Source organism: Nanorana parkeri, unplaced genomic scaffold (assembly GCF_000935625.1).
Source record: "Nanorana parkeri isolate BGI_ZX_2015 unplaced genomic scaffold, ASM93562v1 scaffold1078, whole genome shotgun sequence".
Classification (NCBI taxonomy): Eukaryota; Metazoa; Chordata; class Amphibia; order Anura; family Dicroglossidae; genus Nanorana; species Nanorana parkeri.
Window position 1 is genome coordinate 187,851 of NW_017307346.1, and position 13,380 is coordinate 201,230.

The 13,380-nt window shown below is 40.7% G+C and overlaps 1 protein-coding gene across 1 annotated transcript in view; it reads right to left on the minus strand.

Annotated features, from left to right (window-relative positions):
* Positions 1-9,804: 9,804 nt before the first annotated feature.
* The window catches only part of LOC108796197 (bombesin-like), an 18,849-nt gene continuing 15,273 nt past the window's right edge, over positions 9,805-13,380 (minus strand). Inside the window, exons 2-3 of the mRNA XM_018567639.1 lie at positions 11,144-11,307; positions 9,805-10,177 (exon numbers count right to left, since the gene is read on the minus strand). Of these exons, the coding sequence (XP_018423141.1) occupies positions 10,127-10,177; positions 11,144-11,307 (215 nt within the window). The 3' untranslated portion in view covers positions 9,805-10,126. The remainder of the gene's footprint in view (positions 10,178-11,143; positions 11,308-13,380) is intronic.

A 13,380-nucleotide genomic window follows, 5' to 3' on the forward strand; every position in this document is an offset into this window, starting at 1 on the left:
TTCTATTATTAATAATAATATTAATAAATACATTAAACAGCATAAATAAAACCAGACTTTAATAAGTATGTTTAAAAAAAACAGATTGTCCTTTAAAGCATTTCTAAACCTAAAAACATACATTTGATATATTGCAGTTTACTAGTGGCTGCATTAGTTTAATTTTTTTATATATTTTTTCCTTTAGTTTCACTTGATGATCCTGCCAATAACACAATTCCTGTGGGGCTACCCTCACAACCCCACTGTATCTGTGGAGGAAGCTATGGTTGCCACCCAAGCTGGACTACAAACGTGAAAGATATCTGTTTTCAGTTAAGCTCACAGGAAGTGAAAAGGACGCTGCATTTCTATCGCGCCCTACAGGTATTTTCTGTACTTGCTGAAAATATTCTTAGCCTAAAAAATGAAAATTAACACATCCACATCGAAGAACTGGTAAGCTGAAATGTGTGTTCTTGGATTTAGTTATCCTTTAAAGTAAACCTGTCTCAAACTTTTAGTTTAAATTAGGGCTGGGGAAATTAACGATTCATTCCCTGATTCATCGATAAACTTTTTGATCGATTAAAATTCTTTTAATCGAAAATGAAAAGACTCATCTCTCCGTCGGCTTCCGGGAGTCCCGTCGGAGATCCGGTGACGTCACGGACATCGACATCACCGGACTTCTCCCCCCTTCCCTTCGTTAGCCAACGGAGCCACTTGGGCCGGGGAGTTTGCCCAAGATGCACCAAGCTTCTGTCTTATCTTAAACTGATAGATAGATAGATAGATAGATAGATAGATAGATAGATAGATAGATAGATAGATAGATAGATAGATAGATAGATAGATAGATAGATAGATGAAGATACAGTAAATGCACATTGTAGCTTTTCCTACCCTTTAGGCTACACGGTTGGTCAATAGAGCCACATATCATTTTAGAAGACCAATAGGGAGGGGGAGGGGCAATGCTCACTTTTTACAACAGAAGTCTAGATATGCATAACAATTCAGCTGCCTTTATCTTTGAATTTGCTATTCATTTTGATAGGCAGTTTTTTTTACTGAAGTTAATCTGATGTTACAGTCAAAAGATTTTTAAGTTATTTTAAATGCCGATTAAATCACTTACAATGGATGCTGCTCCTTGATGTTTTAATGTTTTAGTTTACTCAGAATCACCTGGTCCCCTGAGCCCTGGCCCTGATATCCTGTTTCATTGTGGTTTATTTCATTTGCAGGGCCCCTTGGCGCCACCCTTGTGTGTGCAAGTAAGCTGTGTATGTCTCCACAAACACACAGGCACAGCAAGGCGAGACACTCCTCTCCTCACGGTCCTCCTTCCTTCAAGCTAGTAGATGGACAGGTGCTGGAGATTGTGCTGTCCCTTGTGATTGTGCACTGGACAGGAACTTCAGGGAAGCCGAGCTGAGAGAGTTGGAGTTGTTTGGAAACATTACTTACTGTGAGTGCTTGGGCAAAAATGTCAAGAAATACTTTGCTGGGCAATTTATATTTGTTTGATCTGGACTTTTTGGAAAAAGAAAAGGTTTGTAAGTTTAACAGTACTTTAAATATAATCATAGATATCTTAGGGGGAATTTCTGTTTTAAAAAGCTTAAAGCTGCTGACAAGTTGACCTAAATGGAAAATCCACAGGTAAAAGCAGGCACATTCTGTTCAGTTAAAGGATTTGCATGGGGTAAAAGTGAACAATGCATTTGTGTTATGATCAATGTTTCATGATGACCCTATAAAGCTGCAGCACTCATATTTCAGTTTATGTTTTGTTAAGTATTTGGGAATCATCTCTTCACATATTCTTACATCATTCATAACAGGGATTTTATACTATTTACTGATGAATTGTTACCTTACCTGCCCATAACTGTCTCTTGTGATCTTATACTGGGCAGGAAGTTCAGGGAAGCTGAGCTGAGAGAGTTGGAGCCAGCTGTTTGGAAACATGATGACTGTAAGGGCTTGGGGAAAAATGTAAAGAAAAACTTTCCTGACAATGTATATTTGTTTGATCTGGATTCATTATTGAAAATAAGTTGGAGAGTTTAATACTACTTTAAATTGTGCATTTTATTCTACACTCAGAATTACTTTTCAAATATTATAATTCTGCTCCTACTGCAGAATTTACAGTTATAAACACTATACAGCGGGTCTGCGCTAATGTTATTAACCACTCCTCTACCCCCAGACACTAAGCACAACAAACACAACTCTCCCTAGACGTTATATGAACTGATAATTTGGAGAAGTACCCATTTTAAATGTAAATTTTATTCTGTCCCATCGCGTCTAGAAGATTTATTCTCAAATCCCATGTTTAAGCCTGGAATAAATAGACAACTTCAAGCATCACTTGCAACTATCTAGCTGTTTCTGAACTTCAAAAGGGCCATGTTGCAAATTCTCACGGTGAATATATAGCAATTCTTCAGGGCCCATTCACACCAAGTGCAGTATTTTTCCACACTGGACCAATGCCAGTCACCGCTATGGCACATGTACTCAATTCACACCCCAATGCAGGTGTTATATGCAGTCTACATAATGTATGCGAGATAAGAAAAAGAAACAAAACAAAAGTAAACAACGGGTTACGTTGTAACATAGAAAGGCACCGTGGCCCACCACTGCCATATAGAGGACACTAGCTGCTTGGTAAAAAGTCCACTTTATACCATGCAGTAAGGCTGGGTTCACACCTAGGGGTTTTTTGTGCGGTTTTATGCCCATAAATCAAATTGCACTTTTTTGTGAGCAGATTGCAGCTCATTGATGTTAATGAGTAGGGATGCACCGATACCGATACTAGTATCGGTATCAGTGCCAATTCTGAGTATTTGGGTGAGAAATGCTCAGATGCCTAGCCCGATACTTCCGGTATCAGGAAGCCGGACAGCGTGTAATGACGCGCTGCCTGCCTTCCTGATTGGTCGGAAGCTGGCCAATCAGGAAGCCAGGCAGCGTGTAATGACACGGTGCCTGGCTTTCTGATTGGTTGGGAAGCCAGCTTCATGCTCCCTCGTCACCTCATGACGAGGAGCATGGAGCCGGCTTCCCGGCTAATCAGGAAGCCGGGCACCGCATCATTACACAGCACCTGGCTTCCTGATTGGCCAGAAAGCTGGCTCCATGCTTTCTCGTCACCTAGTGACGGGAAGCCTGGGGACGGCTTCCCTGCTAATCAGGAAGCCGGGTGGCGAGTCTTTACACACTGTCCGGCTTCTCTGCTAATCAGGAAGCCAGGTGGCGAGTCATTACATGCCGCCTGGCTTTCTGAACAGGACTTTCGGTACTCTGTATTCGGTATCAGCAAGTACTGGGAAAAAAATATCGGTACTCGTACTCGATACCAAACTGCCGGTATCGGTGCATCCCTATTAATGAGCAAACACCCAAAAACACAGCAAACACGCATTTTCAAGCGTTTCCTGTTGAGTCTTTGGGGCCAAAACAAGCAGTAATATGCCAAAAAAAAGCACATGTACTTTTTCCAGTGACCGGCATTTTGCTTATTGCGAAAAAACACTCAGATGTGAACAGGGCCATAGAAATGAATGAGATTTTTGGGGGCATATTTTGTTAATAAATTTTATGGCAGAAAAAGTGCTACAAATGGTCAGTGTACACCAGGCCTTACTATGAACGAGGCCTTACTCTTCTATGTAGAGTGTGCAGAATGGGCTGAAGATAAATAACAGATTTCTCCATTCACGCTAAACAGCATGAATGGATTCATCTCCCACTGGGCTTTTGTATTTTGACCAGTTGTCAATATACTGTACCTGAACAGTGATTGCATCTGATTGAATGCAAGTGCTGTATGGCTGACATTTTTCTGCCCGGCTCTTTAGAATTTTTAATCAAAGGATTTTGGGCGGGAGTCAGCAAATACAGCTACCCAATAAGTGAATTTTTTCTGGTTCATTAAGCATCGGCCAAAATTCACTTTTGGCTTTTGGATTCATACAGCCAGGTAAGAGTCAGACCCTAGCCATATTTTCCAAAGCATAAAATTTTTTTCACAGAATAGCAAAATCCAGTTCACCTTTCACTAAATTTGGCAGAAAACGAGCAGCAAAAATGGACACAGAAAACATGGCAATGTATTTCTATATATGATTCTTAATAAATAAATACATGAAGAACGCATGCACTAACTTCATGTATTTAAGATGTGTTGTGTTTTTCAAAGACTTCATTTGGGTCTGGACTTTTGTCCAACATGCTGTAACTCAGCTCGTTAGTGGGAATAGGCCTTATTAAAACAATTGATTCTTTATGTCTGTGCATTTTGCCTGCGCTGGAGGCACGCAAGTGTATATTATCCCACAGAGTTCAGAGTGAGTTCAAACTGCGTCAGCATCCAAAGTGTCAGTGACATGGGCACTGTGTATACCTCCCTTGGGTCTTGTGACACGGCAGGGAGAGTTCACATACACATATCCATTAAAAATATAGACAGATTTTTTTTTATCTAGTAAAAGCTAACATCTTGGTCCTGAAAATGTGTCATTACTGAGATAGGTATAGTGATTGCCTGTCATCTTGGAATCATTGTTTGATCATAATAGTATTGTGGCTGAAATGTTGTAATGTGTTACGTGTATTACGTGTTTTGGGGCTCCTTAGCAGAGGATCCTTAAACACTGAAAATTTGACTTGCCCATAGTGAGTTCTATTAGACTTTAACAGTTTCTTTATTGAAACCATAAATGTAAAACATAATTAATTGTGCCTCCTAATCTGAAATCCGGCAGAATTTTATGTTTATGTAAGCATAGTCTGCATGTATAATGCATTCTTTGTCCCTCTTTATAAACTACCTGTCTGCACTGATGTTTTTTTTAGAAAGCTCATGATTTGACTGTAAAATTCAAAATGTGTTTATTTGTTTCCATTTATTGCATGCTATTAGGAGTCCCTGGTGTCCAACCTGTGGCCCAAGGGCTACATTTGGCCCTTGGTACATGTTGTGGGGCCCTCAGAACCCAACTGTCTGTAGTTGGAGTGCCAGCATTTATTTGTTGCAGTGATCTCTACTAGCCTTGTATAACATATCCCCAGTCTCTCACTGTAGCATGTCTCCAGTCTCTAACCGTCATATCCTGTAGTATATCAACAGTCTCTGACAGACCTCTCTAGCAGTACATACTGTATACCGAACATTATTGGGCAGATTCATAAATCTTCAAACCAGCGTATAACTAGGTGAATGCCGTTTGCACGGCACTACTGTCACTAGATGGGGCAAAAGAGCATTGAAATCCATCTAGTAGCGGTAGTGCCGTTTGACCAACTATACACTGGGTGGAAGATTTATATATCAGCCCCAAAGTGCTGCTCTGTGATGATGTCAGGGGCCACAGTTCAGGCAACCTATACATTGAAGGTGAAATACCACTGAGCTAAGTAAATGTTATGAATATTTCAAATGCTACTTTTAGCAAGTCTGAAAATTAGGGATGCACCGATACCGTTACTTGTATGCCTATACATAGTGTGCCGAGGTAGCATGTTGACGGCTTCTTGGCCAATCAGAAAGCAGAGCGCCATGTAATGACTCACCACCTGGCTTCCTGATTGGTCAGAAAGCCAACTCCATGCTTCCTCTTCACCTGGAGACGGCTTCCCGGCTAATCGGGAAGCTGGGCGACGAGTCATTACATGCCACCCGGCTTCCTTAATGGGACTTTCGGTATCGTTATGCAGTATCAGCGAGAACTGGAAAAAAATATCGGTACTTGATACCGAAAAAAACAGTATCGGTACATCCCTATTGAAAATAGTTTTTCTGCACATAGTTAAGTAGAGGCTCTTTAAAGATTTGGTTTCTTTACAGAAGTGGTAACACTATAATACTAGGTGAGGCTCTGCCTCTCCTGCCTCCTCTGACCGCACGTCTCTGCTACAAATCCCAGTGATACATTATACAGCAATTTCCTGAATGGCAACCAGCTACAAATCCCAGCAAAGCACTATACATCAATGCAGAATAATTTGAAGCTACATACTCTGCGCTGCTCTGGAGTGCTGGCCTGATGTCTCTAGCAGAGGATCTCAGGTGGTTGTCTGGGGTCTGAGGTGGCTGTGCGACGTCTCAGCAGGCTGTGTGCGGTCTCAGGAGGGCTGTGTGGGGTCTCAGGAGGGCGGTGTTGGGTCTCAAGAGGGCTGTGTGGAGTTTCAGGAGGGCTGTGTGGGGTCTCAGGAGGGCTGGGCAGGGTCTATGGTAGAGTGTGCAGGTTCTATGGTGGGCTGTGCAGGGTTTATTGTGGGCTGTGTGGGGTCTATGCTGCGCTGTGCAGGTTCTATGGTGGGCTGTGCAGGATCTATTGTGGGCTGCGTGGGGTCTATGGTGGGCTGTGCCGGGTCAACGGTGGGCTGTGCGGGGTCTATAGTGGGCTGTGCAGGTTCTCAGCAGGGGTCCTGGTTGGTCTCGTGGGCGGGTGCGGGCGGCATGGTTCCACAGGAAGAAGGAAGAGAGATGTGGCCATCGCTGTAAACAGGCACAGAAATGCTGCCGGGACCAGATTTTAAACCTGATCTGTAACAGGTGTAGAACCACACAGCTACCAATCAGATTTTAAACCTGCTCTGTAAAAGGTGTAGAACCACACAGCTACCGATCAGATTACAGACCTGCTCTGTAACAGGTGTAGAACCACACAGCTACCGATCAGATTACAGACCCGCTCTGTAACAGGTGTAGAACCACACAGCTACCGATCAGATTACAGACCAGCTCTGTAACAGGTGTAGAACCACACAGCTACCGATCAGATTACAGACCTGCTCTGTAACAGGTAAAGAACCACACATCTTAATACACTGGCACTGGGAAGCACCCAGCACACTGAAGGAACTCACACAGGATACTGTTTCTTCACACACAATTGTACTAGACCTAAAAGAAATTTAGAAAGTAGAGCAGGTATAGTTAGGCAGCCATCATAATTTTCTGCCTTCAATAAACCTTGGTTTTCAGGGTTCTCAGAGATCGTGGATCTCTGATATCGTTCTATATTTTCACTGGGGAATCGATCTTCTCCAGTGTAATAAAATATTCAGTATTACAATATCACTTGTTTAATTAAAGCCATAAATAAGGTTAAATAAAGCAAATCATTATATAGGAGATGAGGAAGCTAGAAATAATAAATGCTTATAGTGGCTTTCAGTGCTCGCAGAACAGATTTGCCATTGATGTTATGCCATAGTATCTACAAATTAGAACAGCCTTTCTCAATTGGGGTGCATTCTGCTCCATAAGGGGTGCCTCAAAATGTGGTGGTGGTAGGACTCTGATATGAATGGGGAACTCCGATTTAAAAGAAGAGATTCTGATATGAAAGGGGAGCTCTGATACAAAGGGGGTTTCTGATGAGGAAGGGGGGCTCTGATGTGCAAAGGAGAATTGTCATGTAAAGAGGGGGCTTTGATGTGAAGGGGATCTCTTGAGTTGAAGGGAGGACTTTGATGCAAAGGATGGAACCATACTTTTCTCCATTGTGTTTTTGCATGTGGTCCCCTCCCCACATTAAAGATATTGCATACTTTTTAAGGGTGCCATGACTGAATAATTATGAGAAATACTGAATTAGACTGCAGAAAGACTCCAATAAGGACTAATAGAATCCCTGACCAGCTGAACTTCAGTTTTGAGACTAAGGTGCATAGCAATAAGAGAGTGAATCTGACATTTACCAAACATTCACTGCAGGCAAATCTTCCAGGTGCATGGCTTCTAAATGACAGTGATTTGATTCACCACTAGTCAGTGTTGTCTCATCCACTCATTTATAAATATACCACTTAGGGTTCTCAGTCAAGACCACTTGACTAACAGAGAATTTTACATAATGGGATGGTTTGGTAGACTCCCTTGGGGGATGTGCATCAAATACATAAAGGGGTAAGGTTATGGCAAACTTGATATCAGTATTTCTTTATTTGGAGATTGCTTGTAAATTCTAGGACATAAATCTCACCAATATGTAGCTATACATTTGACATACTTTAGACTGCTTTGGCATGATGTGTCAATGTTTTCTTACTAGGCTGTCTGGCAGGCAACCCATGCTGGTATTACATAATCATAATTTCCCATAGTTCTCTGTCCAGTTTTAGTGTCCATCATTGCCAGTACACAAGCCTTGATGAAGGAGGATGGAGGATATGTAAGCTCCCAAAACACATTGGCTTTTTACCTTTCCATTGCTTCTAATAAAAACCCTTAGTGGACTGAATTAATCAGCGTGGTACTCTCATTATTCCAATACTCTATGAATGTTTCTGTGGACTCCTTAGATACCCTTGTTGACAGAGAGCTGCCTCCAAATTTAAGGAATCAAACCACTTATGCTCATCCAATCAAGGGGTCCAACGCTCCTCCAAACACATCTTTTCAATGTTTTCCAACTAGGAACTTGTATTACTTCCTCTCAACTAGCTATCACGTTCAGATGTTTAGAACAGGTCTAAATCTGATTGGCTGCTGACCAGAAGTAACTCCAGCTCTTAGTATGCACACATTGATAAATCAAACCTCATTTGACTTTGAGCTATACAACATTAGTCATTTTAATTTCATACTACTGTGCAACTGAAAGGGTCAATTCACACAAAAGACATTTTAGATAAAGGTAGAGCCCAGTGGCCTGAGTCAGCCCTTGGATACTTCAACAGCAAGCTTTCCCCGCCATAGTTCCTGACTATGTTCCTGTCCATTTGGGAGTTTACAGGCTTACAAGAGTAGTGAGAGGAGAGTAATTATTCCTGTCAGCTGGGAGGCGGGAGTAGGAAGCTGATGCTGGGAGGAAGAGAGAGCCAGGAGGAGGTTAATTTCCTCTTCCAGTTCCTCCCTCCTGAACAATGCTGTGTCCCCATGTGAAATGATGAGGGCTGCAGAAGATGGAACAGTGGCAGCAACAGCATGGGCACAAAGACAGGCTGCAGCAACTTTGCCTGCTTGGACAGCAGCCCACCCTCACTGTTCCTCTCACCTCCTCCGATGCTTCTGTACTCTTACCAAGTCAGGCCAACAGTAACTGTTTTCACATAGCCTGTCACTGCTGTGTCGGCCAGGGAAAGTTTGGATCAACTGTGGACTGCGCTGCCTGCCTCATCAACAACCCCCCTTTCCCTCTCACTGTAAATAGGCTGTTCACTTTGCAGGGAAATGTGTACCTTGCAAGGGAATTTTCCCTTAGCTTACTGAATTTGATGAACATTCACTTTGCAAAGAATACCCAATCACGAGCAAGGAAGATACAAAGAAAAATGTTTTTGCTTTGCTCATGATCGGATAATGGAACTTGCCAGAGCTTGACTGCATTCAGTAAACTGAAGGGAGAATTCCCTTGCAAAGTGCAAATTCAATTTAAAAGTGAACAGCCTACTTGCCTTTAGTAAATCAGATAAAAGGGATGGTATAACCGTTTATGGACTTGTATTTTAATGGATTCATACATGAGTCATTTCAATCATATATCACACACAATAATGTAACATATAGAGTGCATACCTACATTAATGCCCTAATTAGGAAATATTACAGGAGAAAAATACAATTATTCAATTCACTCATTATGATAGTCAATACTTTTGTTTTCCAAACCTGGAGCACATTAAAACTCCAGCGATTATCTGGGGGCCATTCACATTCATACGATATAACCATATAGACAGTTTTGTTGTCTGGTTTATAAATAATATTTACAGCTCCCAAAGGAATGTGCAACCTAGTGTTCCTGTCTCAGTCATGCACCCTTTTTTTTATATGTAAAGCAGTAGTACATTAGACTATGACTTATGATGTCAATAGACAAACAGTAATATTATACTTTTTCTGTGCAAAGAATGTCCTTTATTCATAGGTTTTCTAAGAACACTGTGTAAAATGGCAGAAAAATACTTAATACATAATCTTAGGACGACAGTCTAACTTTAACATGAAGAAATTAACCTCATTTTCTGAATGAAAACACTCCCATTTTCATTAGTATTTTCTTTTTTATTTGTAAACAATAACCTTTGGAATGTCTGAAACAAATGTTGGTATCTCAGGCACAAATATATATATATATTTATTTTATGTACAGGAAAATAAATATCTTCTTTACTTCCGGGACATGTTAAAATACTGCTCCAGAATCTTCTTAAGTATCCGCTGAAAAATAAAAGTTCAGTGATGATTATAATAAATCAGACATGTTGATATATAATTTACATGTACAGTAGTCTCTTTTAATGAAATAGAAAATTAAGTACTCCTCCACTTTTTGATAGGTTTTTTTGATGTTTTATTGTGATTCACACATTACATACTGGGCCTTCCTGCCTCATTATAAAGACCGCCTTGATAGGGAGTGAAGCTGACCTAAAACATTTTGAAGGTAATAGAAGTGTTACATTGTAGGCAACCTTGCAGCAACGGAAACAATTGATGTTAGTCTTGAAATTGATTCCTGTATCTCTGTGAAAAACTTCTGATTCTGGTGTGTGTGTATATGCACACACTAAAGCTGGGTGTACAATGGTAGATTTTCGTATGAATGTTCATATGAAAAATCCCATCAGAACATTCGATAATGCCATCAGAGACTTGACTTTTGATTTTAACATTTGATTTGGGAAATGAAAGGAGTTTCATGAGCTAAGAACCACAATCACTGTTAGAATTTCATTTGTTCGAGATTTCCATCCTGATTCTTCGTTCTTCTTTGTCACTACTTTTGAAATCAATAGTCAATTTGACCCCATTAGCTACTGGAAAATTGAACAAACGTTCTGTAAATGAATTTTTTCAAATTAAATTCTAACCGTGTATACCTAGCTTTACACACAAACATATATAAATAAACAGTACACCTACAATAATGTGCATAAACCTTTGACTACTAATGATTTTCACATTATTGACAGTTCCCCTGAGTTTTGTCTCCACTGTAAGCCCACCTAAGTAAATGCCTTGGCACTAGCACTGTAACCATGGCTTAAATTTCCAGCTGGTTTGTGATAGCTCAGTATATATATATATATATATATATATGTTTATTATACAGTATATGCTTTCATTGCTGAAATTTTTCTAATGCATTTGTTGCTTTGTATAAGCACATATTTTTGCAGTCACCTGTGCTCCTTGCATCTGGCTGGGTGACAGTGCTCTGCGCTGCTCTTGTAGTAGAGTGGCTCTCATGCTCTCCATAGAGCGTGGTGGAAAGATGGCTGCCCCTTCCATATCTTGTTCTCTTAATCTGTACGTGTCCTGCAGGCTCTTCTTACCCATGAAGTGTCCTGACAAGAAAAAAAACAAATTATATAAAACGTCCAGTGAATATGTGTAAGTGCATTTTGCCTGCAAGGAGGACTGTTTTGGTACTTTTGGACTTTGATCTTTCATCTAGAATACTTCAGAGGCTGTTACCATGAATTTGTCTATGCTGTTGCCCCTATTCTTTTGTACCAGGACATTAGAAGTCTCTATTTTTTAACATTGGATGACTTCAATGGTAGGGGGGAAAGTCAGTTTTTGGTGGAAGATAGATGGCTACTGTATGACAGTTAAACCTTATTAGGACCGGTCAACAGATCACTATTATTTCTTCCTTGAGTTTTTCAGTGACTGTGCTTGAGTTTACAGGTCAGCAGTACTTCTCCAGCCATTATTGTTTGTGCATAATAGGAATAGAATACCTAAAGATGGGTGAAAACACCCAGAATTAAAAGGAGGGAAAGAACACATCAAAGAGCTTATGGCAGGGAGATCTCATTAGTTGGTTTCTCAAGTGAGAGCCTGAGGGAGACTTAGCCCAGCCTTCACTTATAACTGAAATATCACTTGAGAAGACTAACCCTTTAGGTTCTTTACTAATCTTAGCTTAGTAGTGATGATTCTTTCATGATGTGTGTAAATAATACCTTGTGTTTGCTCCTGCTTGTCATTAAACCCATCTCTGTGCTAAATAATTTCCTGTTTTTATCTGATGGTTACAAGGTTATACAGTATATATTACTTTGCTTGTAATAAAATGGAACATCTCGTTCTTTGTAGAGTACATTTTTTTCTTATCAAGTATGGATGGTGTGTGATATGTCTATTGTTTGATTGATGCTGATATAGGGTGAATAGTGTATTATATTGGCTGCTCATACAGGAACAAGGTCCAAAGCAATTTGCTGTAGACATGTGTACCCTAAGACTGTCAGCAGACTCTAGAACAGTGTATATCCTGTAACATTTCATTTTCAGATTCTTAGGTGTGACTTTTTGGAGCTAAACTGTTGTGCTTTCAAAAAATCTGAACACTGGTAACTTGAGGTTTTGCCATGAAATGTTAAGTTTGTCTGTGCTAGAATGGCTTGACCATATCAACTTCATTTGTGCTCAGACAATACAACCAGCTGAGTGCTGAACAAACTATATGTGCAATTTTGCCATATTGGGGTCAGAAAAGAAATTGTATCAACGTGTTTTGTAATTATTGTAATTAATATGCTAGGATCCTGCACATGTCATGGTTTGCATAGCCTGAACCCAAGTACAGTGTTCAGGATGTGCCATCCTATTTATCTTAGCAGGCAACATTTAAGCAGATTAAGACAGGCACTGGATGCTCTTTTGAATCCATAGCTTTACTGTGTCTCCTTACTGATGTTATCCGTACCAGTGGAGGACTGGGAACCTTTGTCTGGAGGCAAAATTGCCAACTGGACCTTTCATTGTAGGGACAGATTCCTATGGGCAAAAGAAGGTGCCCCACACAGTGTACTACGTTGCCACAGTAATTGGTGGGCATGTTGAAAGGTGGGTGTTGTCTTAAAGGATATGTATTTGATACAGAAAAGGGGGGTGTAGGAGAAGGAATCAGTGAGATCGGAGGATGGAGGACTGGAGTAGTGAGAAAGTGGAGAGAGGAGGCAGTGATATTGGATTGTGGAAGGGAGAGATTAGACAATGAGAGTGGAGGTGAGGGGCATAGTACCCCAAAGGATATATAATGAGGAAGCAGGTTTTATATATAGAGAGATTTATTAATCTTGCTTTCCCATTCACACCTTGATCTGAGTGGAACCCGCAGTCAGTGACAGATGTTAAGTCTTAAATCGCTAGCTCCAGTAGACCTGCAATCACAGCACCTGGCACAGAAAAGTGTACTGACATCAACTTCCTTCGTGGCTCTCCACATTCATTAATATGATCACAGAGCTGCACTCTGAGTTATAAGACTTCTTTTAGCCAGGTGCAGTTGTGGAATGGGAACAGATTTCTATATAGAAACTAGCAGCCGTCACTAGCCTAAGGTCCTCCTCTGATCAAGGTCCAAAGGGGATACAAACAGATATTAATTGCGTGGGCCTGTGGGCAAA